Genomic DNA, 24,564 nt, shown 5'->3' with positions numbered 1-24,564 from the left:
GCTTATTTAAAAGAAAGGTAATCTCGACGTGTTCGATCATTGTCATACTCTTAAATGTCAATAACAGATCACGCTGCTGGAAATCGTACATAAAGATGCACACAGTCCTTTAAATGGTCTGACGAGAACTGACGGATAGCTGCATAATTTTAAACTGCGCCCTTGCGAAAAAGAAGTATATAAGTATACTTTTTCTAAACTAAAAAAAATTGTAAGTATACTCTCAGTAAACTTCGTATGTACGTAACAGAGATATACTAAAGAAAGTCTGACTTAAGTATACCTGGCTTAAACTGACATATATTGAGAAAAGTCTAGCTTATATGTAAAATGTATTTTATCTTTAATTTTGGCATTCAAAACAATATTTGTTCATTTTCAGTGACTAAGAGAAAAAAGTATCTCTAAGTATGTTTTGCAAATTTTTACATGCATAGTCATATCGCTACTGTGCTGTTTGTAGCAGTTTCGGGTATAAAATTACTAATAACTAATATTACTAAACAAATACACTTAAAATATGTACTTTAATGAACTAAAAGTGGGGCAATTTAGTCCCAAGAAGTATACTTAATAAAATTTTAAGTATACTTTTTACTTTTTAGTAAGGGTGATACAGCAGCGTGGTGCAATATCTTCTTCTACATTGCGAAGAAACTACATAAACACTTTCGCCACAATCACAGAATATGAAATGTACAGCAAATGAATCGTCTAATTATTCACTTCACTTATTCAGCACTATTCAACAGCAGCAAATGCACCATTTCACTTAACCTTCACTTGAACTGAACGGAGCTCATAGTGTCCGGAGTATATTCTAAAAAGGAATTTTTACTACAGAAATAAAGAGGTTTCTGTGTTACAGCAGGTATAAGTGTTAAGGTGTCTTTAAAATTCTTCCGCAGGTATGGATAACAAAATGGAACTGCGTTACTAGTTCCTCAATACTCCACTCCGATAGATGGCAGTATGCATTTCCTCGTTTATCATAACCAATATAACGCGTCTTGTTTGACGCATGCGCAGTTAACTTACACAATTGCTAAAAGATTTACAATTTAATTTTTGCTGTTGTAAAATATTTTTGTTGCGTAATTTCGATCAAAGTCTTCACATTTATATTATGTATAATTTAGTGTAGCATATTAATTTTGTTTTATGGAAAATAAAGTTGAAAGGTCACACCGAGGTCGGAGTTCACAGGGTAACGTTTACGAACATTCGACATGGCGAAGCATCATCCAGATTTGATTTTCTGCAGAAAACAAGCCGGCGTTGGTAAGATTTCGCTTTTAATTTTCACCGATTAGTTCTGTTACGAATGAGGAAATGTACTATCGAAGTAACGTCCGTTGACCGCCTTCGAACTCCTTCGACCGCAGTTCGCCTTCAAACTCCTTTCACCGAAGTTCGCATTCGAACTCCTTTCACCGAAGTTCGCCTTCGAACTCCTTTCACCGAAGTTCGCCTTCGAACTCCTTTCACCGCCGTTCGCATTCGAACTCCTTTCACCGCCGTTCGCATTCGAACTCCTTTCACCGCCGTTCGCATTCGAACTCCTTTCACCGCCGTTCGCATTCGAACTCCTTTCACCGCCGTTCGCATTCGAACTCCTTTCACCGCCGTTCGCATTCGAACTCCTTTCACCGCCGTTCGCATTCGAACTCCTTTCACCGCCGTTCGCATTCGAACTCCTTTCACCGCCGTTCGCATTCGAACTCCTTTCACCGCCGTTCGCATTCGAACTCCTTTCACCGCCGTTCGCATTCGAACTCCTTCGACCGCCGTTCGCATTCGAACTCCTTCGACCGCCGTTCGCATTCGAACTCCTTCGACCGCCGTTCGCATTCGAACTCCTTCGACCGCCGTTCGCATTCGAACTCCTTCGACCGCCGTTCGCATTCGAACTCCTTCGACCGCCGTTCGCATTCGAACTCCTTCGACCGCCGTTCGCATTCGAACTCCTTCGACCGCCGTTCGCATTCGAACTCCTTCGACCGCAGTTCGCATTCGAACTCCTTTCACCGCAGTTCGCATTCGAACTCCTTCGACCTATCGCTAATAATATATATTTATAAAATAAGTTGAAACTGATTTTGTCAGGCTTTGCAAAGGTTGAAGATACCTGAAGTTTTGTTACTGCTTCTTTTTATGTCTTTTCGCTTTTAATTTTCACCGATTAGTTTTCTTACGAATGAGGAAATGTACTATCGAAGTAACGTCCTTCGACCGCCTTCGAATTCCTTCGACCGCCTTCGACCATTATCATTGGACATAAAAATTATTGTTACCTTAACATAAGGCGTTATTAAGGCTCGCTAATAATATATGTTATAGTTATAAAATAAGTATAAACTGATTATTTGTCTGGCTTTGCAATGATTGAGGAAGCCTGAAGTTTTGAGACTGCTTCTTTTTATATCTGTTATTGTAAACACTATGGCCAAGACTGTCCCCCCTCATCTGGTAAAATGAGTCTGGTTTGGTAAATATATGGTAAAAATAATGTAGACAGGTGAAACTGTTTTTCTAATATGTTAATGTTTATCTCTGTTCTTTTTTCAGCTATTGGAAGATTATGTGAAAAATGTAAGTACTTTTTAACTTTTCTGCACTAAAACCTAGGTGCTGCTTTAGTGCTTCATCCTATTGACATTTTTTAATTTAACTTATTGTTTCTGAACATATAGTTTATATTTCTGTAACACTTTACCTCGGTGGTGTTGCACCACAACACTCTGGTGCTTATGGATCTATAAATCCTTAGATTTATATATATAAATATAGTAATCATTGACCAACCCCCCACCCCCCAGGTGATGGGAAGTGTGTCATCTGCGATTCCTACGTAAGGCCCTGCACGCTGGTGCGTATCTGATGAATGCAACTACGGATCCTATCAGGGACGCTGTGTCATCTGTGGAGGGCCGGGAGTGTCTGATGCCTATTACTGCAAGGAGTGCACCATTCAGGAAAAAGATGTGAGTGTCCCAATTTTCTAGCCATGTAGTGGATTTTCTGTTATCAGAGATTAAAACTGCTTAAAAAGATGTAATTGTTCATAAAAAGACATGAAATCCACTTGTACCTAAGACTCTTTCTAAATCTGTGGTTTTTGGGTTTTTATGATTTTGTTATTGGTTTGAAGCCTTTATCATCTTTGCCTGGCTATGTTTTGTATATATGTGTAAAGGTCTTTTGCTCACTCATACGGTCATGCATATTTTTATTTTAATGCTCTTAACGTTGGTCATTTTAATATTTTATGTTGCTAATGTGGAAAAAGCTTTTTGCCTCATTTGGAGACGGCACCTACGTCTGTACTTTCAAAGAAAAACATACTGATGTGTTCGATCTCTTTCCTGTCCTGCTGTGCAGAGAGATGGCTGCCCTAAGATCGTGAACCTGGGGAGCTCCAAGACCGACCTCTTTTACGAACGGAAAAAATATGGCTTCAAGAAGAGGTGAAGCTGTGAACCCGGGTGGGGGCATGGACGTCGGCGGTGGTGTTCTCTGCAGAGCTGTTCCAAGCCATGGTTCTGGTCTGTTTTTCCACAAAAAGTTTTGAGCATAATAAAGAAAAAGCTGGGCATGGACACTGAAAGCAGCCAGAGTGAAGAACAGACTGACCTTTTGCGTACAATGTCAATGCTGGAGCGCAGCTTCTCATAGTTGACATAGGCAGTGGGCTCAAAGCGGCTGACGGCCACCCTGGCTTTGGCGCGGAGGGCGGCTGCCACATGCAGCCGCCGAGCCCCCTGTCCCAGGGCAAGCTTGGGGGTGGGGAGGTGTTAGAGTGTATCTGTGTATTTTATCATATTATTATCCTCCTATATGTGTACGTGCAACCCTTAACAACTAACCCATGGCCCAGAAAGGGTTGCAGACAAGATGTCCTCACAGGGGCCTACCAGATTGTGACGCAGGAATAAGAGACCTTGAGAAAGGAAACAGATTCTGTCAACATAGCAGGGGGCCCACCTTGAGATATGTAATGCTTTGTATTAACCCTGTTTCACGGAGGCCTCACACAGCATTGACTAGTTAAAGACAAGACCCATGTAACCCCTCCCCTACCCTATAAATAAAGAAGCCAAGGGACTGTCCGGTGTGACACTCAACAGAGGCGCAGATACTGTCTGTTGCACCTGAAGTGGGCACCCTTGCGCAAGTAAAACAGAAAGACGTGTGCTGTCTCGATTATTCCTGGGTCCTGGAAGTGGAAGTGTGTGAGTGGTAAGCTGCGGCGCTTCCTCACACAGGAGATTGTAGGAGTGAAAGCTACGGCGCTTTCTCCAACATAACTAGATTGTAGGAGTGAAAGCTACGGCGCTTTCTCCTAACATAAATTGGTCCTTCGAGCCGGATCCGGAGAGAGATACCAGAGGGCGCCGACCAGTCCGCCGACGAACGACACCGAAAGCTGTCGACAGTCTCGCTCATAGGGAGTGAGTGAAAGACCTGCGACGTGAATTCGCCACAGGCCGGTGGTTAGAACTGTTCCCGGACGGCTGGGCTGGCGCCTGACGGGTCCCCGGACAAGAACTAGAACCACTTCGTCATAAAGGAAGGACCAGGTGAGAAGCACGACGCTGCAGCAGGGAAAGCGGGTGTGAGTTGAGAGGGCAGTAGCGGCCCCATACACCCGGCCTAGGTGCAACAACATACTGGTGACCAAGGGAAAAAGGACGGGTTTCACCCCTGAAAACTGACACCGCTGTCTCTTTAGAGGACAGTAGAAGGCCGTGCCAGTGTCCTCCCGAGGTCTCATGCCAGGGACTTGCACTTAGGGGTTATTATTTTTTGTATATACAATAATGGGACAGAGTCAAAGCAAGGTAGAATTGGCGGGTGATGAGAAATTCATGGAAAAATATAAGGAGGGGGCAGGAATAATAAGCAACCAAAAGTGGCGGAAAAAGCATGGGTTTTCAGGAACCCTGAGTACAGAAAATATTCTGAGATTACAGACAGAATTGAAATTAGAAATGATGTCCGGCCGCTGTACAGGCAAGGACAAAGTACAGAAAAGACGAGAATATGTCTTATCCGATGTTTGGTTAGAACAAAGCAAACTCCGTGATATAGCCAGAAAAAAGAAACAGGAAAAGAAAAAGGAGACGCTGCAAGCGGCCCTTGTTAACATAGACGAGGAAACACCGCCGTCTGCTCCCCCGCAGACACCAGCGGACGGCCCACCAGTACTACAGCATCCCCCACCATAGCATAACATGCCAGACCCCCCACTTCCTGCTGTGCGGGGAGCTGAAGGAGGGAGTGCAAGGCCACACCAAACGAGAGCGACAGACCCGCATTTACGAATGCGAATAAATCCCGAGAATAAAAAAACACAATGGTACTGTTCGGATTCCGAGGATGAATCTGAACTGCTTGCTCCCATGGTAGAAGTTGCAAACCCCCGTATAGCCCCTGGCGAAGGAGGCCAAGCCTCACCAGCAACAATATTAGTATACCGCCCCTGGACAGCGGAAGATAGGGCTGCTGCCCTAAAAGGCATTCCACCCATAGAGGATGGAGTACCTGAATTCTGGTCCGCCATGACTGAGTTGCAGGTCAGTTTTCACCTAAATGGAAGAGAGCTGTTCCGCTGTTTTAGACAATTACTTAATCATAAATGGGGCCGGGTGGCTGGAGACTTTACTGGACAAGGAGCAAACAATTTGCCCCTCGGTCACGATGACCCACAATTACAACAAGCATTGGGCGACTTGAGACAGAGACTAGAAACAACATTTACAAGACGAGTTGATTACGGGAGAATAGCCCAATGTAAGCAAAAGGAAGGCGAAGAGCCAGAGGATTTCTTGGACAGGGTACGCCCGTTGTTCGTGACAAACTCTGGGATTCCTCATGGGGAGGACGAGAACGGGGTGTACCAACAACAATTAAAACGGGCTTTCCTAGCAGGGTTAAAACCTGAATTAAAGAAGTATATTGATAAATACTGGGTCCATCAAAACACAGGTGCAGTGTAGCAAGCCGTTGAGCATGCCCAACACGCTCAGAAAGCTAAAAAAAAAAAAAAACTAAACCAGAAGCAACATTCGTAGCCCGAGGAGATCAAATAGTGGCGTATGCAAAACTGAAATACAGGAACAGACAAAACCTCGCGCTGATATTGCACTAACTCCAATTCCAAGCGCCGTAACCTTATTTGTCGATGGCTCTGCAGCCAAAGACAGATACGGGGAAAATAAGGTTGGATACGCAGTTGTGACTAAAGACAAAGTAATAGAGGCAGGAGCCTTACCATCCACATGCTCAGCCCAAGCAGCAGAATTATATGCTGTAATCAGAGCCTGTGAAATACATGAAGGACAGGAGATTACAATATATACGGACAGTCAATACGTGTTCTCTGCAGTGCACCACCACGCAGCAGTGTGGAAAAACAGAGGGTTTAAAAGTTCTCAAGGAACAACCTTGACAAGCAGCACTTCTACTTCGATTGTTAGACGTTGTACAAAAACCAAAGACACTCGCGTTATGTAAATGCAAAGCACACCAGACTGATAATTCAGAGGAAACGAAAGGCAATGCGTTGCTGACCAAGCCGCAAAGGCAGCAGCCCAGCAAACGCCAGAAAAAACAGAGAAGGGGTTATTCCTTATAGAACAAGATGTACTATATGATGCACAACAACAAGCTCCTACGTCAGAGAAAGACAAGTGGATTTCGCGAGGAGCCACACAAGCGAAAGGTTTTCCGTCTAACTTGAATAGGTCTATCTTACCCCGCAGCCTGTATAAAACCGCCGCGGTTGTGAGTCATGGGGTAACCCATGTCTCAACAGGAGGGATGGTACATATAATACAACAACATTTTTACACTATAAATTTTTCCAATTTTGCAAAAAACTACTGTAGAGCATGCCTTATATGTTGTAAACATAATGCGCAGGGCAATCTAAGACCCAAACGAGGCCAATTCCCTAACCCTACACAACCGTTTCAGGCAATACATATGGACTTTGGAATTAACATGGTCACAGGGAGTGAAATACTGCCTAGTGATAATAGACACTTTTTCAAAGTGGGTGGAGATATACCCAGTAAAACACTGTGATGCAGTCACAGTGGCCAAGTGTCTGGTGTCCCATTTCTTCCCCACATATGGAATACCGGAAGTAATACGGTCAGATAACGGATCTCATTTTGTGAACAAGGTGCTAGATTTATGCTCACAAACATTGGGTTTTGTATTAAAAAAATCACTGTGCATATCATCCGCAAAGTGCAGGTTTGGTGGAAAGAACAAACGGGACAGTAAAAAATAGATTGAGAAAAACTATGGAAGAAACAGGCAGACCGTGGCCAGAATGCTTAGCATTAGTAAAATTGTGGATGAGAATAACACCCACAACGAATGGGTTAACCCCTTTTGAAATCGTGCACGGAAGGCCATTTCCGTTTCTGGGGGAAGCAACTGATGTAGGAAAGGCAGCTCATGAACAGACACTTGCTGATTGGATGCGTAAGCTGATCTCCAAACAGAATATCCAGCACCCTGGTAATCTGCCAGAAGCATCTGTGTCTACTTTGCAGGAAACGGTGAAGCCAGGTGATTGGGTGTTGATAAAAGTCCTACAAAGGAAAGACTGGACTTCACCTCGGTGGGACGGACCATACCAAGTCCTCCTGACTACACCAACTGCCTTGAAGATTGCAGAAAGACCTTCCTGGATCCACAAGAGTCACTGTAAGCTCATTCTGCCCTTACCAGACGCCTCACTCGCGGAGTAACAGTGGAAGTCCGCTACAAAGGCACGAAGAAACAATAGGTTTTCGTTGTCTCAACCCGGTGAAGAAAACAGCTGAACTGTACTCCTTTAGGATGGCTCTGGTAGGGTGTCCGTGGTGGGCTAAGGGAATATTAGGAAGTCTTTTCTGTCTTATGGTAATATTGATTCTATGGCTGGTACCAGACACTGAGGTGCAGGAGAAGAAAAGGTGGACTCCGGACGGAGTGCACCTCACTAGCATAAAAGGAGACGAAACCCATCCATTCCTACGGAACTATTGGTATCGATATGTATATGATGTGGTATCCAATAAGAATTTGACTAACTGCTACAAAGGCAAATGGTGATAGAGAATCGCATGGCGCTAGATCTTCTCACTGCAGCGCAGGGAGGAGTGTGTGTATTGTTGAACCAAACCTGTTGTACATACATTCCTGACAATGTGCATTCACCCAACATGACTAAGGCAATGCAAAGGCTGAAGGACTTGTAAACTGCTATGACCACCGACACAAGGACGCAGAACGACTATTGGATGTCCTGGTTCACTACCGGGGCTTGGTGGTCCATATTACTCAAATTGAGTATACCATTTTTTGCATTCTTTGTGATGTTCTTCTGTTGTTGTATCACAGTGATACCTTGTTTTCGTATAATGATTAATTCTGCCCTGAGCTCTGCTTTCCGAGCCCAGGAGAATATGTTTTTGTCCCTCACCCAAAACATGGAAACAGATGCAGATGAAGAGGAGCAGGGGTGGATGCATGACGCACCATGACGGACGGGCCGAAATCCTCACCGGCATGGCCCAGTCCCGAAGTTTAGAGATGCTACACCCTTGTCTCTTTTTATATCACAGCAAATGTATAATTAACATGATAAACAGGAGGGACTGTTAGAGTGTATCTGTGTATTTTATCATATTATTATCCTCCTATATGTGTACGTGCAACCCTTAACAACTAACCCATGGCCCAGAAAGGGTTGCAGACAAGATGTCCTCACAGGGGCCTACCAGATTGTGACGCAGGAATAAGAGACCTTGAGAAAGGAAACAGATTCTGTCAACATAGCAGGGGGCCCACCTTGAGATATGTAATGCTTTGTATTAACCCTGTTTCACGGAGGCCTCACACAGCATTGACTAGTTAAAGACAAGACCCATGTAACCCCTCCCCTACCCTATAAATAAAGAAGCCAAGGGACTGTCCGGTGTGACACTCAACAGAGGCGCAGATACTGTCTGTTGCACCTGAAGTGGGCACCCTTGCGCAAGTAAAACAGAAAGACGTGTGCTGTCTCGATTATTCCTGGGTCCTGGAAGTGGAAGTGTGTGAGTGGTAAGCTGCGGCGCTTCCTCACACAGGAGATTGTAGGAGTGAAAGCTACGGCGCTTTCTCCTAACAGGAGGACAGAACCACGTCATCTTTAAAGATTAAATTCTTTCACTTTTCATTTGCACAAGTACAGGTACAATGGAATTCTTCTTCGCCTGACCCATCTTGCTCTCTATAGCTTGGGAGTCACAGCGCAGGGTCAGCCAATGTGCAGCCTCCCCCCCCCCCACCAGAGCTGGGGGTTAAGGGACTTTTCAAGGGCCCACATGTGACTGTTCGGTGAGGCTTGGTTCAAACCGGTGATGTTCCGATCACAGGCACAGAGACTAAACCCACTGAGTCACTCAACGCTCCATCTTAAGACCATACCAAACGATGCTAATGTACAGACCCACAACATCTCAAGACCAGAGCAAACGATGTATAGAAGTGCAAGCCTTCGGAATGCCCGTCTATGGAAGAAATCCATGGCACAAAAAGCTGATCCTCTGTGGCCAGCTGAGCAGTTGATTCATTGGAAAGTGAATCACTTTCACATGGAGAAATGCTCACCAAGTCAAACTTTTTTTTTTTTTTTAATTGAAACAGAGTCAATTAAACTGACAAGTTATAATGCTACTTTTATGTATCCATATAATGTCAGTTACATTTTATTGTCTTCTTGCAAACCTAACTGTACAAAAACTAAAGTCAGGTGAATGATTAAGCCTTTTTATATAAAAAGCCTCCAGCTTCCAGTCACCTGCTGGGCCTCAATCAGGATGAGTCACAATCTGACAGTATTAGAAGCAGGAGAAAATAAGAAAAATGTCATCTGGGGCTGGAGGGCTTGATAAATTTAGTTTAGAGTAAAGTACATGGAACCAGACAGGTACAAGTCACACCTAAACCAAACTTAATTCAGTTTTAGGAGTTAATCAAAAATACCATTTACCTTCCCTGGGGATGTTATAATTCACCGTTTAACCGATGAGAATAATCTTAACCATTAATACGAACTGTTAAATGGTTCATTTTTATTTATTTTTTTAAAAAAAAGAATATTAAAAGTTTCCAGTGTGGAAAAGCACAGAAAGCAGAGCGTAACATGAGTGCCCATTTTTGCAGATTGTTTCTGCCGGGGGTCTCTCAGTCAGTCTGCGCACAAGACTATCCCACAGCATGTCGACATGTTGCCGTTACTGAATAAAAATCAGTAGACAGGCTATCAGTTATACTCAGGGTTTTATTTATTTATTTTGAGGTGTGAACATGACAACATTCGTTTTTGTTAAAACGTTGACTGTTGATAATTCGGCCAGATTAAACATACGCAGTAGCGGAGCTGGTGTTTGTGACAGCACTCTCCATGCTTTACGTTAAAAAAGTGTGCAGGCTGCTCGCAGTTCATTTCAGTTTTACAATATTTTCCTACAGAGGAGATGTAGGCTGTGCCAGACCTTGCCGCTGTAGGATTCAATGTTTGGTTTATTTTGTAAATCTGTTTTCTTCATTGCAAAGCCTGACAACTTGATTATTTGCATAACTCATGAAGTCTTTTCACTTGGAAAAAAATAAACCACTTCTAATTCCTAAAGCATTTCTTGTATTGGTATTTGGTACCGGACACGCATCCTTTATATACAGTCATTTATTTCTTATCGGTTAACGGTTAATAGTCGATTAGCAAGTGTCAGCTATCGGTGACGAATCAATCCGAAATGGACATCCCTAATTTTGGCCCGTCATGGCTTGGAGGGCTCCTCCAACAGGAAAAAAAATGCTATATCCAATGAATCTACTGAAGCTAACTTTCAAATAAACACAGAAAAAGGAATTGAACCATGTTAGAAAAAGCTGTCACTGAACGAGACAAGACTGATGACACTTAACATAAACGTCTATCTTAGAAGAACCGTGATCCTAGTTAGCGGGTTAAGAGGTGGAAAGTTCAGGTCCAGAAAGTACAAATCCACTCTAACTGTATATCAGAGACAGAAACCTTAAGTTCAGAAAGTACAATCCAAACCAAGATTTTGATTTAATCAACCAGGTTGAGTACTCTGTGCGACTATTTATGCTCAACTGGTTGGTTGAACCAAAATCTTGGTTTGGATTGTACTTTCTGAACCTAAACTTTCTGTCTCTTACATAGTTAGAGTTTTTAAAACTGATTTCCACAGAGAAAATCAGATTAGTTAACTTAAAGAGAAAAGCTGAGAGGCAATTTCATTGTTCTTTCCTTTGCGGACATTAATAGATCAGCATCCGCATTGATGTACTTGTTTTTTGTCTACAATAAAACAATCGTAAATAATATCTTCTAACATTAAGTATAAAATAATTCATTAAGAATTACGTCTACATGTTCTTTCGGGAGTGCCGTGTGTTTTTTACGAGCAGACCACTTGTACAAATATGCTGCACAGGTCAATTAGTGATTCTGATTTGCTATGCTGTGAAATAAATGTGTACTTCGGTATCTGGGGATAAGCAGCACGATATCCAGGGCAGCTACACGTTGCCTATGCATCTTTTACCCATCTTTTCACCCCACCTGAATTAAGTGCATGCTTATTTAAAAGAAAGGTAATCTCGACGTGTTCGATCATTGTCATACTCTTAAATGTCAATAACAGATCACGCTGCTGGAAATCGTACATAAAGATGCACACAGTCCTTTAAATGGTCTGACGAGAACTGACGGATAGCTGCATAATTTTAAACTGCGCCCGTGCGAAAAAGAAGTATATAAGTATACTTTTTCTAAACTAAAAAAAATTGTAAGTATACTCTCAGTAAACTTCGTATGTACGTAACAGAGATATACTAAAGAAAGTCTGACTTAAGTATACCTGGCTTAAACTGACATATATTGAGAAAAGTCTAGCTTATATGTAAAATGTATTTTATCTTTAATTTTGGCATTCAAAACAATATTTGTTCATTTTCAGTGACTAAGAGAAAAAAGTATCTCTAAGTATGTTTTGCAAATTTTTACATGCATAGTCATATCGCTACTGTGCTGTTTGTAGCAGTTTCGGGTATAAAATTACTAATAACTAATATTACTAAACAAATACACTTAAAATATGTACTTTAATGAACTAAAAGTGGGGCAATTTAGTCCCAAGAAGTATACTTAATAAAATTTTAAGTATACTTTTTACTTTTTAGTAAGGGTGATACAGCAGCGTGGTGCAATATCTTCTTCTACATTGCGAAGAAACTACATAAACACTTTCGCCACAATCACAGAATATGAAATGTACAGCAAATGAATCGTCTAATTATTCACTTCACTTATTCAGCACTATTCAACAGCAGCAAATGCACCATTTCACTTAACCTTCACTTGAACTGAACGGAGCTCATAGTGTCCGGAGTATATTCTAAAAAGGAATTTTTACTACAGAAATAAAGAGGTTTCTGTGTTACAGCAGGTATAAGTGTTAAGGTGTCTTTAAAATTCTTCCGCAGGTATGGATAACAAAATGGAACTGCGTTACTAGTTCCTCAATACTCCACTCCGATAGATGGCAGTATGCATTTCCTCGTTTATCATAACCAATATAACGCGTCTTGTTTGACGCATGCGCAGTTAACTTACACAATTGCTAAAAGATTTACAATTTAATTTTTGCTGTTGTAAAATATTTTTGTTGCGTAATTTCGATCAAAGTCTTCACATTTATATTATGTATAATTTAGTGTAGCATATTAATTTTGTTTTATGGAAAATAAAGTTGAAAGGTCACACCGAGGTCGGAGTTCACAGGGTAACGTTTACGAACATTCGACATGGCGAAGCATCATCCAGATTTGATTTTCTGCAGAAAACAAGCCGGCGTTGGTAAGATTTCGCTTTTAATTTTCACCGACTAGTTCTGTTACGAATGAGGAAATGTACTATCGAAGTAACGTCCGTTGACCGCCTTCGAACTCCTTCGACCGCAGTTCGCCTTCGAACTCCTTTCACCGCCGTTCGCATTCGAACTCCTTTCACCGCCGTTCGCATTCGAACTCCTTTCACCGAAGTTCGCATTCGAACTCCTTTCACCGCAGTTCGCCTTCGAACTCCTTTCACCGCCGTTCGCATTCGAACTCCTTTCACCGCCGTTCGCATTCGAACTCCTTTCACCGCCGTTCGCATTCGAACTCCTTTCACCGCCGTTCGCCTTCGAACTCCTTTCACCGCCGTTCGCATTCGAACTCCTTTCACCGCCGTTCGCATTCGAACTCCTTTCACCGCAGTTCGCATTCGAACTCCTTTCACCGCCGTTCGCATTCGAACTCCTTTCACCGCCGTTCGCATTCGAACTCCTTCGACCGCCGTTCGCATTCGAACTCCTTCGACCGCCGTTCGCATTCGAACTCCTTCGACCGCCGTTCGCATTCGAACTCCTTCGACCGCCGTTCGCATTCGAACTCCTTCGACCGCCGTTCGCATTCGAACTCCTTCGACCGCCGTTCGCATTCGAACTCCTTCGACCGCCGTTCGCATTCGAACTCCTTCGACCGCCGTTCGCATTCGAACTCCTTCGACCGCCGTTCGCATTCGAACTCCTTCGACCTATCGCTAATAATATATATTTATAAAATAAGTTGAAACTGATTTTGTCAGGCTTTGCAAAGATTGAAGATACCTGAAGTTTTGTTACTGCTTCTTTTTATGTCTTTTCGCTTTTAATTTTCACCGATTAGTTTTCTTACGAATGAGGAAATGTACTATCGAAGTAACGTCCTTCGACCGCCTTCGAATTCCTTCGACCGCCTTCGACCATTATCATTGGACATAAAAATTATTGTTACCTTAACATAAGGCGTTATTAAGGCTCGCTAATAATATGTTATAGTTATAAAATAAGTATAAACTGATTATTTGTCTGGCTTTGCAATGATTGAGGAAGCCTGAAGTTTTGAGACTGCTTCTTTTTATATCTGTTATTGTAAACACTATGGCCAAGACTGTCCCCCCTCATCTGGTAAAATGAGTCTGGTTTGGTAAATATATGGTAAAAATAATGTAGACAGGTGAAACTGTTTTTCTAATATGTTAATGTTTATCTCTGTTCTTCTTTCAGCTATTGGAAGATTATGTGAAAAATGTAAGTACTTTTTAACTTTTCTGCACTAAAACCTAGGTGCTGCTTTAGTGCTTCATCCTATTGACATTTTTTAATTTAACTTATTGTTTCTGAACATATAGTTTATATTTCTGTAACACTTTACCTCGGTGGTGTTGCACCACAACACTCTGGTGCTTATGGATCTATAAATCCTTAGATTTATATATATAAATATAGTAATCATTGACCAACCCCCCACCCCCCAGGTGATGGGAAGTGTGTCATCTGCGATTCCTACGTAAGGCCCTGCACGCTGGTGCGTATCTGTGATGAATGCAACTACGGATCCTATCAGGGACGCTGTGTCATCTGTGGAGGGCCGGGAGTGTCTGATGCCTATTACTGCAAGGAGTGCACCATTCAGGAAAAAGATGTGAGTGTCCCAGTTTTCTAGCCATGTAGTGGATTTTCTATGTTATCAGAGATTAAAACTGCTTAAAAAGATGTAATTGTTCATAAAAAGACATGAAATCCACTTGTACATAAGTCTTTCTAAATCTGTGGTATTTGGGTTTTTATGATTTTGTTATTGGTTTGAAGCCTTTATCATCTTTGCCTGGCTATGTTTTGTATATATGTGTAAAGGTCTTTTGCTCACTCATATGGTCATGCATATTTTTATTTTAATGCTCTTAACGTTGGTCATTTTAATATTTTATGTTGCTAATGTGGAAAAAGCTTTTTGCCTCATTTGGAGACGGCACCTACGTATGTACTTTCAAAGAAAAACATACTGATGTGTTCGATCTCTTTCCTGTCCTGCTGTGCAGAGAGATGGCTGCCCTAAGATCGTGAACCTGGGGAGCTCCAAGACCGACCTCTTTTACGAGCGGAAAAAATATGGCTTCAAGAAGAGGTGAAGCTGTGAACCCGGGTGGGGGCGTTGACGTCGGCGGTGGTGTTCTCTGCAGAGCTGTTCCAAGCCATGTTTCTGGTCTGTTTTTCCACAAAAATTTTTGAGCATAATAAAGTCTTTTCAGTTTTCTTTGTATCATTGTCGGTTTTGTTTTCTTCTGACAAAGTAATGGTGATGAACAGAAAACATAGACCTAAATGGCATAAATCCATATATTAAGGTGGATTAAAAATACAATTTATTGCTTTTTAAATGATTTCTGAAAATGTAAACTACGTTATTCGTGATGAGTGGCCTCCTCTCTTTTCAAGCTGACAATGTTGGCACCCAATTAGATAATATTTCGTCCTTCAGCCAAGGATGTCTATCTCATTGCTTGTACTTCTGGAAAAACACAATGTGATTCAATTATTAGGAAAAGAGCAGCTGCCCTGACGTAATCTGAGGTTTTTGTTTTGCTTTTCTCAGATGCACAATTGCAATTATTTGATGTACCTTACAAGGGTGCAGCTATTTTTACGTTTCATTATTGCAATACGTTCTTATACATATCAGTGATTTATACTTAGTGTGCCCCTGTCGGTAAATTGATTGAAATGGAAACAGAAACATATATTCTCCTCCTGCAGTCCTCAGCCATGTTATTAATGACATAGTGGCACTGTTTTTACACCAGGGTTTCGATTCTCCAGAAGAACCAGTGGGATCTTTCTTTAGGAAATGCCTGGAATCTTTATATAGCTGCTGATTTTTAAGAAAACTCATCTATAGTAAGTGTCAGTCCATATCAGATCATGCATCCATCTTGCAATCGTTTATCCTGGTTAGGATCACTGGGGTATGTGGTTCCAGTCCCAAGCTGCATAGGGTACATCCTGGATGGAACCACAGGGCAGACAATCACAAATTCAGTCATTCTCTACGGCAATTCAGAGATACCAGGTAGCAGAACTGCATGTGCTTGGCATGCAGGAGTAGCTGAGCTCCCAGGAGGAATCCATTCGACAGGGCGGAAGTGGGATTCGAACCCCTAACGCTAGAGGCACGTGTGCTACCTCCTGTGCCACCAATTTTACATAATATAGTACGAAAAGAAATGCTCTACTTTTCAAAAGCCTTCTAAAGATAATCCATATGATACATATATATGCATGTTATTTTAATAACTTTAGGCATCATCACCAAACAAAATACTCCAAACGAGTCATTAAAATAGCACATACATCATTAATAAAAGATAACTTCAAAGAATCAATAAAATTGGGGATCCACGGGAAAGTAGTCCCAACGTCAGCAGCGTCACGTAAGCCGAGAAGTCAGACGACCGACTTGGGTATAAATGCGCTCGACCGAGGCGGTGTAAACTTTTGCCTGGTTACTTCGTTTCCAGATCACCGCTGCTGTAATCGGAGGTGCATTTAACTGTGTAAAAATCCAGCGACAAATTAAAACGTTAGACTGAGCAGCTATAAGTCGAGTCGGTTGTGGCACTAGACTCCCATGTCAGACTTTGGCAGCTTGCGGCACCTATGGGGGAAAGCTTGACATGCAGTAAGTACAGAGCGCCGGTGAGGGATCATGTATCACTGAAGAAGTGTTATATTCAGTGATTTTAACACGTTATGTTAAAGCGGAAAAATCGGATATAGAATGTGATCTTGGGCAGATAACCATCCACGGACATACGTGCTCTCTCATTTTCTGGTAAGGTGTGTTTCTGAGTTGTCATTATACATTACGCGTGTAACTTTGGTGAAATAACAGTTATTTTTATAGATCACATTCCGATCACGCCCTGAAATGATCTAAATCATTGCATGCCGTAGCTTACTGGATACTCCTACAGTCTTGCATAATAACGCTGGAACAGCGTGTACCGCGCGCGGGGCGCACAGGAAAAGCCTGTACCCAAGATTAATTCATTAGGGTACAAGCCTGTAATTCTACCGCAGTTTCTGGAGTTAATGTGCTGGAAAGTGTCGGCGATCTGAAAAAAATCACACAAAGATTGTTTCTGTCGTTTGTGTTTCATTGTAGTCTACATTTCCACAATAGTTTTATAGGGCATCGAACGACGGATATTCCTATTCATTGTGCTTTTTTTTTCTAGTGAGATTGGATATCACAAAATGGGTCAGTTTTAAAGATGACTCCAAAGTCACGATATTCAAGCAGATTGATATTATAACTTTAATGGCTGTAAAAGCGATAATGTTATTGAATTTGTCCTGGTGTCCTGTACCGCCTTGGACCTCGCTTTTTCTGTGAGCTGAATAGCGTTGTTCCTACTATATTGTGGGATATTGTTGGTCAGGACTACGTTTCATGACCTTGTACACTACGCAAAAACCTAAATGTATGTTTCCCTGTGGACCAGGATTTTCCATTAACGACCGCTCATCTTAAACTAAGCACTGCTATAATAGCCCTAATTAGTTTGTCCAGTTCAGTATTACATTACACTGCTGGAAATATAGCGGAAACTACCTGGGTTGTAGTGAATAGATGAAGAGAGGAAACTAGTTTTACTGTTTTTTTATTATAATTTTTTTTTGTAGAGGTACAATATAGTACGTATGAATAATACATACAAACCATGCATTTTAACTAGAGAATGGTCTGTCAAACCTCAAATGCCAATGAATTTAATAATAATATGCAAGATAGGTAGATTTGGCAATTGTGTATTTTTCTGCTTAGTGTTACTATAGTTACTGTTGCTACAGTAAATAATAACATAACCTTAGCCTTGGTATAACTGCAGGATAGCTTTACAGATTTACCATATCTGCTTTGCTCCGTCTTTGTTTTCTAAGAGCATTTCCTGTCCTCTGCATTCCCACGAGGTCACCTCGTGTCGTGTCATTTACCTTGAATTTCTGTCTTCTCCAGATTGTCGCGACTGTGTGTTGAGACGGCAGAAAAGCTGTTGATTACTGATCTTGGGACAGTAGCTGCCGCCCAGCTGAACAAATGAGTTCTACCCCACCCATAACACCAAGTCATCTCCTTTGTCGTGAACTGGAATAGCAGCCCAGTAGCAGGTTGTTTGAAGGACCAGCGCTGGGAGTTTCTGGATCGTGGGGGGACACTCCAGAAGCCATCTGGCAGGTTTCCTAGACCGGGCCTAAGTGAATTGTCTTAAATCTGCATCCGGATACACTTACATTATGAAGAGCAGCGCCCAAGGTTAATCCGTCCTGCAGTGGACTTCTGCACAATCACATCACAAACCGAATAATCATAATCGAGCCACTGCATCGCTTTTTGTGGCCCTTGAAGTCATGCATCTGGAGGTGAAGATTGCCTCGAACTTCGTCGTCTCGTATCTGTATGACAAGCTGCCACGTCGCCGCGCCGACATGTTCGGGGAGGAGCTTGAGCGGCTCCTGATGGCGCGTTTCGAAGGCCACTGGTATCCCGAGACCCCCCTGCGGGGGTGTGCCTTTCGCTGCCTGCACCTCGGCATTGCCAGGGACACTGTGGTAGAGCTGGCAGCGCGGCGGAGCGGGCTTGACATGTCGGAGGTGCGAGCCAACGTCCCGCCTGAGCTGAGCGTGTGGATTGACCCATACGAGGTATCCTATCAAATCGGGGAAAGTGGGGAAGTGCAAGTCCTGTACTTAAAAGACCCATCTGTCCAAGTCTGTGACATTGGGAATGTTGAAGAGGAGTGTGTATTTGGTGACTGCAATGATAAGATGCAGCTAGAAGACAAGCAATTAGGGTTCAATCCTAAAGCACAGATATTTATACCAGTAGTAGACAAGGTGTCTCCTATTGGCGTACAGTCTCTCCCCAGCTCTCCTACACACTCCTCATCCCACCATAACTTTTTTGGATATTTTGGCTCATGCCCAGCTGCCAACAGAAGCATTAACTCATCAAACAGCTCAACCCCCTCTCCTCCGAATCCACGTCTGAATTATGATCAATCTCAGCCGCAGCTTCCAGTTGCTTCCGACAGCCGTCCGACCCCCCACCCTGTCACTTTTACGACTGCTAGTTTTGCTGCAACCAAATTTGGCTCCACCAAGATGAAGTGTGCAGGTTCCGGATCTGGAATCTCACCTCAGCCAGCCATGTGCTCACGTTCCCCCGTTACTGTACCCCACGCCGGCCTTATCAAGCACAGGTCCTTCTCCCTACACTCTTTTGGGAGTCCCACCTCCAACCAGATGTCTCCTAATACCAAAGACTTAATCTACCCAGTATCCCCAGTGGGATGTAGCTTTGACTCTGATGTTCCACCTCTGCCTGTCCACACCACTCTTCCACATCCTAATCCTCTTAATGTTCACCCAACCTTTGGCCTGTTCTCGAGTTCCCAGCCGGGTCATTCAGTGGGAGTTGTCAGTGGTAGAGGTGGAATTTCCTATCTGGAGAAGCCAACATTCATGGATGGAATTTCAGGGTACAACCTGCAGTACACCAACCACAGCTCCCAGCCTATAGTACTGGCCAGTTAATGGCTTTTGATGCATATCTGGGATGCTCTAGTTGTGCTTTTGGTTTGTATATTATTCCCGTTCACGGTTTCCATAGTGCCTGAGAGACACAACAGTCTTCCAGGATTGAAATTTTCACAATCATGCCTATTTTCACACTAGTGCTCATTCAACAATTTGTTACTGGTGTTTAGTTATGTTAATGGGTTTAAAGGAAGTTGATGAGGCTTGTTGGTAACCCAGTGAGGTGGTACTTTTTAACACTTATTCAGTCTGATTACTGCTGGTTGCAGGTTTTCTCCTTTTGGGGAAAAAAATCCATGTAATGCTAGAGATCAGCCAATTCCACGCTGAACAATAGGTTTGGAACGCAATATCAAAATGATCTTCATTTGACTGTTAATCGTGAGTTTTTTGGTGTTTCAAGCCCGGTTAGTTTTTAATGCAATTTGAAAGGTAGACATTTTAAACACACTAGGTGGGCTTGAAACATTGATGATGTCACAGACTTTTTCCATGCAAAGTGACTCTGCACTGAGGTGTTTTTTGGCTGCTGTAACATGACTTTTGCATTGCGTTTAACTAGGACAGTCTGAGCACGGTGACACGTCGTGTCATGTGACTCCCAGATAGGATTACCTGTCCCGATGCTGGAAGGAGACTTTTCTTGGAATCCAGCAATCTGAGAATTTGTCTTCCCCTTTCAGGTTTTCTTACTCGTATCTCAGGCACTTCAGTGGCAATAGTACGTGAGAGATTGGGGACATCAAATGAGGGAAGAGATTTTGAGAAGGAGAAACTGGGATGCTCTCTGGCTTTGCTGTATTGGGAATGGAAGCCACACACACACACACACACACACACACACACAGCTGCATCCCCATCGGCAGTGAGTGAAGGTGAGAGTGGAAGAGGGAGGAGAATAGATAAGCACTGGGGATGGTGATAAATGGCCCAGTGTGACTTTCGCTGTGAAGGAGAGAGGCTGCTGTGGGAGGGTAAGGGGACTCGGAGGGGGTGGGGGTGGGTTAGGAGTGTCTCTGTGAACATGGTGTCCAGTCGCTAAAATTTTAAAAATTGATCAGTTTCCGTGCATCTGCTGTTGTGCTCAGCGACATGGTCATGACCCCACGGCATCTATGCTTTTCTGATTGTGTACTCTAACTGTAAAGCTGCTTTCATTTGCCCCTATATATGAATATGGACTTCAGATGTTTCCCATTGGCTGTTTGCATCCTTCCATCCTTACCAGGTTACCTGGAATGGAGGGGGGGGGGCGAGGAGCACTGTGACTGTGATCCCACTGTGAGTGTGTGATCCATGCAGTGGGAAGCAGCGAAGCATCGATAATGTGTCTAACCATCCAAGAGTGAAACGGGTCATGAAGTAGTGGTTGATGGTTGACCATGGTCAGGAGAGCAGAGAAGGTGGCCCCCTCACCTCCGCTGCTTCTGGACGTCTAACACAGGTGCACCCAGTATTTCGTCCCTCACTGCTATCTCTAGGGAACACATTAAGAGAAGATTACCACCACAAGTATTATGGATGGGGTGATTACTCCGTGACGTCTGTCATGGCCGAGTTGTTGTACGGTTTTAACATTTTGAATAAGAGGTGACTAATGATGAATGGTTTCTTTTTTCTGGATGGCTGATTCTCACATGGTTTATTATTGAGTGTAATCGTTTGGGTGCATTCACCTTAAGATTAAGTGTGATAAGGAGTGGCAGGATATCGGCATTAAAAATTCACACGTAGTCTACAATCATATAAGGTATATGTCTTATTGGCTGTTTCATGGTTGGGATTCTTTAGTCTTCAGGCTTTATAGAGATACATATGAGTGAAATGCTGGCATTTAATGGTGAATGTAGGTTATCCAGGAGAATAGTTTGGTGGTGACGTAAAATGGAGGGGAATTCAATTTGGGTTTAGGTAAAATGTGAATATGGGAGCAGAGTGTCTCTTTCAGTCAGAAGACTGTTGACGTGGCTACCACACAATCATATGAGTCGATATTTCTTTTCACGTTTCCTTTTAGTTCTGCTGTTTCGGGGGTATCTGTCAGAATACCAAAGGAGGTGATTGGCGCAAGGCGTTGGATGTTTGCAGTTTTACTTTATTGGATAAGTTGACGCGGCCGGATATTTCACTGAATGCTCTTCAGGTTCAGGTGCCATAGTCTGCCAGCCAGTGCAGCCCCTCAGACTTCAACATGCCCTGTTGTTGTGACACGTCCATTTCCTACAGCCTAGATTGGTTAACATGTAATGCAAGTAAACATGTTCTGGGGGGGTCTTCAGTTAACTAGAGTCCGACGGCTTCTTTGGTTTCTGTTTTTTCTGGGTCTGAATCCGGATTAGCGACCGCTAACAGAATGCAGATTTGGAACTGGCGAACCGCTCCATGTGACGAGCTTCAAACATCACTACTGCGCTCTGAATAGCTTTTCTTCAAGTGTGCTTTTCAGTCTGCTTTTCAGTTGCATTCTGGGATGCTGTCGTAATCCTCACACTACCTTAGGCTCCGATGTCAGACTAGACTAATGGAAGACAGGTGAAGATGAAGCATTTGCACTTTTTTTTTTGGACGTGCAATATTTTTCCTTGCGATTATTATGTGTCACTTGTTCCTGATGGATGGGCACTAACATCTGTGAGCCAGTTTTATCTCATCACTTTGGCTGCTCTAGAATTCAAAGCAGCACAGAGTTGAAAAATGCACCGATCGTTTGTTTCTGTCTGCGAACTAATGCAGTACTGTCTGTGGGTATGATTGGTACTTGGTCCTTGCATTGTAGATTCTGTACCTGCCTGTTCCGGTGGACCTGTTTTGTTCCTCTCAGCAGGCGGACGCCTGCATTTTATTTTATCTCTTTTTTTTTTTTTAGTTTTGTAATAAAAGAGACCAAAGCATGAAAGTCATCCTCTTGTGTGGTCTCAGTGATTTGCATTATTTTAGCTATTGCTAGCATTTAACGTTCACTTTTCCATAGCCTTCATGTGAATGCTTTCCAGTTTCACTCCCTTCTCAGTGTCACTGGATATCTTCCTGGAGTTCATGTTGAATGCGGTGCCCCACAGCGGATCTCCTGGGATTTAACCGGACGACGGATCCGTGTACTCGGCTTCTGTGATACCCGCTTTCCTTCATGCGGTAGCAATCCGCTTCCTGTGTAAGAGCCCAGAGCGTATTGGTGGGAATTTAGAACCACAGGAAGGAGCAGTAGCTACGTCTCTGTGGTGAAAAGAGCTGAGATCCGTGTCTAGACCCAGAACGTCTTTTTCGCTTTGTTTTCGTCTGTTCGCATACTAAGCTGTAACCAGCACCATGCTAATCTATCAACCTGCAAAACCAACTCCCTGAAAACTGGATCCGCTGCTTCCTGCCGTCTCCTTTCAGCCGGTTACCCTTGACATGAGCGTTTGGTCTCGTTTCAGGACCGCAGAATGGCGGGGATGCAGTGACTCACTCTTTCCAAACTTAACGACCCGTAGCGCGTGCCGTTTCGCACAAAGCTGCATTTAGGGCCCATTCGTTCATTCACAAAAGCGACGGGCACGCTGTGCCAGGGAGTCCCTGTGAATGGTGCCGAACTGCAGTGTGCCATTCTGTAAATGAGCCCATTGTCTGCTAAGCTCAGTTGTGAATGTAATATTGGCCCAGGCTAATTCCGTTATCCCCAGCTCCATTGATTGATGTGGAGAAATGTGGCAAAGCCCCTCTGCTGCAAATAGGGAGACAAAAAATATATTGGCCTGGAAAGTTAGCTTGGTAACATTTTACACAAGGCCGTGTTTTTAGTCATTTGTAAACGCATCCGTAATGCATTGTAATGCATTTGTAAAACAAAAGCATTAGATACCTTTAAGGATGCTTTGTACTGCATTGTAATGCTTATGCCGACCATTATAATGCATTATAAAGGTATCTATAGTGCATTATAGATTAGAGCTTCATAAAGCATTCATAACGCATTATAATAAAAATTTTGCGTATGTTATGCCTTTCGATGAATATTTATAGCCATGCTTGTAATCTTTTATGAATGCATTATGATGTATTATGAATGTGTTTATAAATGACTATAATCATGGCCCTTAGTTTTTCTCTCCCCCTCAGCTAAAGCTACTACCTTCCTCATCCCTACACTCCACTTCTCATCCCCCCCCCCCCCCCCCCCCCATTACACAATTCCAGCCCAATGTGTGTGGGTTACATAACGCATGGTCCTCAAGCACAACCTAGGAACAATTACACTGGCAGTCGTGGTCTGCCGGGCTGCCCATTGTGCCGGCGAGCGACACAGAGGACCGTCTTTGTTCCCTTTGGATACTTATCTGTGTGAGTCTCGCTCCCTCTCTAGGCCTCTATCCAGCAGTGTTGCTAGTCGTTTCTTGCATGCGAATACAGTGGGATTACAGGAGGGGAAGAAACCTGTGGCATTACCCGGCGACTTTCAGGAACTCTATCATCGCACAGGAGACGTAACATTCCCTCCCCAGACAGGATGATGGGGGAGCGCAAAAGTGGCTCATAAAACGAATCCAACGAGCGAACAGCAGATTGTGAATGGTGTTAGCAGGCGTAACGCTCTTCGCGGCTGCTGTCGCACATCGGGAAGGGGCAGTGCTGCCGCATGTCGCTGCCGCATGTCGCTGCCGCCGGCCTCTTCTGCTAGTTAATAGGGCCCCATTTACATAACACCCCCCCCTGCGTGCTGCCCGCCAAGCCGACTGCCGTGCTGCTTTGACACGCGCGCGCTGAGCCCCCATACTCAGGTGTGCCAGCAGAACAGGGAGCAAAAGCTGCAATCCATCATATAGAGAAATGGGACACTTCATCTGCAGCATCAACAACAAATGGAAGAAATGGCTCAGATTCAGAACAATAGCCATGGAGACTACCAATGAAGGCTTCTGCTTACAGATCAGATTGGAGCATTTGGAGGGGGAGGGGTTATGCCCATGATATTGCTATTTTAATTTGGCAGAGATATGTTAGCAATATTAAGCTCTTATGTTAATTACAAGAGACCTTCACCACCGTT

General features: G+C 43.3%; 3 protein-coding genes across 5 annotated transcripts; all 3 read left to right on the top strand.

Moving 5' to 3' along the window:
* Positions 1 to 943: 943 nt before the first annotated feature.
* On the top strand, positions 944 to 10,678 carry LOC125743163 (PHD finger-like domain-containing protein 5A). Its single transcript, XM_049015881.1, is given in 6 exon segments — positions 944 to 1,281; positions 2,569 to 2,592; positions 2,820 to 2,877; positions 2,879 to 2,984; positions 3,382 to 3,791; positions 9,176 to 10,678. Coding segments are annotated over 5 exon segments (330 nt in total). The 5' UTR covers positions 944 to 1,229; the 3' UTR covers positions 3,472 to 3,791; positions 9,176 to 10,678.
* A 2,095-nt stretch (positions 10,679 to 12,773) lies between these two features.
* Positions 12,774 to 15,199, top strand: LOC125743162 (PHD finger-like domain-containing protein 5A). Its single transcript, XM_049015880.1, has 4 exons — positions 12,774 to 12,934; positions 14,166 to 14,189; positions 14,417 to 14,583; positions 14,981 to 15,199. The coding sequence occupies exons 1-4, from the start codon at positions 12,883 to 12,885 to the stop codon at positions 15,068 to 15,070; spliced, it is 333 nt and encodes a 110-aa protein (XP_048871837.1). The 5' UTR covers positions 12,774 to 12,882; the 3' UTR covers positions 15,071 to 15,199.
* A 124-nt stretch (positions 15,200 to 15,323) lies between these two features.
* Positions 15,324 to 23,618, top strand: LOC125743159 (protein Tob2-like). Of its 3 annotated transcripts, none has more exons than XM_049015874.1 (2): positions 15,324 to 16,617; positions 17,959 to 23,618. In XM_049015874.1, the coding sequence occupies exon 2, from the start codon at positions 18,351 to 18,353 to the stop codon at positions 19,533 to 19,535; it is 1,185 nt and encodes a 394-aa protein (XP_048871831.1). In that variant the 5' UTR covers positions 15,324 to 16,617; positions 17,959 to 18,350; the 3' UTR covers positions 19,536 to 23,618. The 3 variants fall into 3 exon arrangements, with proteins under 3 accessions (XP_048871831.1, XP_048871832.1, XP_048871833.1); XM_049015875.1 differs by having other exon boundaries at positions 15,324 to 16,770; XM_049015876.1 differs by having other exon boundaries at positions 15,324 to 16,775.
* Positions 23,619 to 24,564: the final 946 nt, after the last annotated feature.

This window comes from Brienomyrus brachyistius, chromosome 5, assembly GCF_023856365.1.
Source record: "Brienomyrus brachyistius isolate T26 chromosome 5, BBRACH_0.4, whole genome shotgun sequence".
Lineage (NCBI taxonomy): Eukaryota > Metazoa > Chordata > Actinopteri > Osteoglossiformes > Mormyridae > Brienomyrus > Brienomyrus brachyistius.
The sequence above is the reverse complement of the archived record's forward strand: the minus strand, read 5'-3'. Positions and strand labels throughout refer to the sequence as shown.

Bases quoted from the DNA above. Each gene is read 5' to 3' on its own strand.
- LOC125743162 (XM_049015880.1), top strand. From the start codon at position 12,883: ATGGCGAAGCATCATCCAGATTTGATTTTCTGCAGAAAACAAGCCGGC. The intron at 14,190-14,416 runs GTAAGTACTTTT...CCCACCCCCCAG, and splicing joins TGGAAGATTATGTGAAAAAT to GTGATGGGAAGTGTGTCATC. The intron at 14,584-14,980 runs GTGAGTGTCCCA...CCTGCTGTGCAG, and splicing joins GCACCATTCAGGAAAAAGAT to AGAGATGGCTGCCCTAAGAT.
- LOC125743159 (XM_049015874.1), top strand. From the start codon at position 18,351: ATGCATCTGGAGGTGAAGATTGCCTCGAACTTCGTCGTCTCGTATCTG.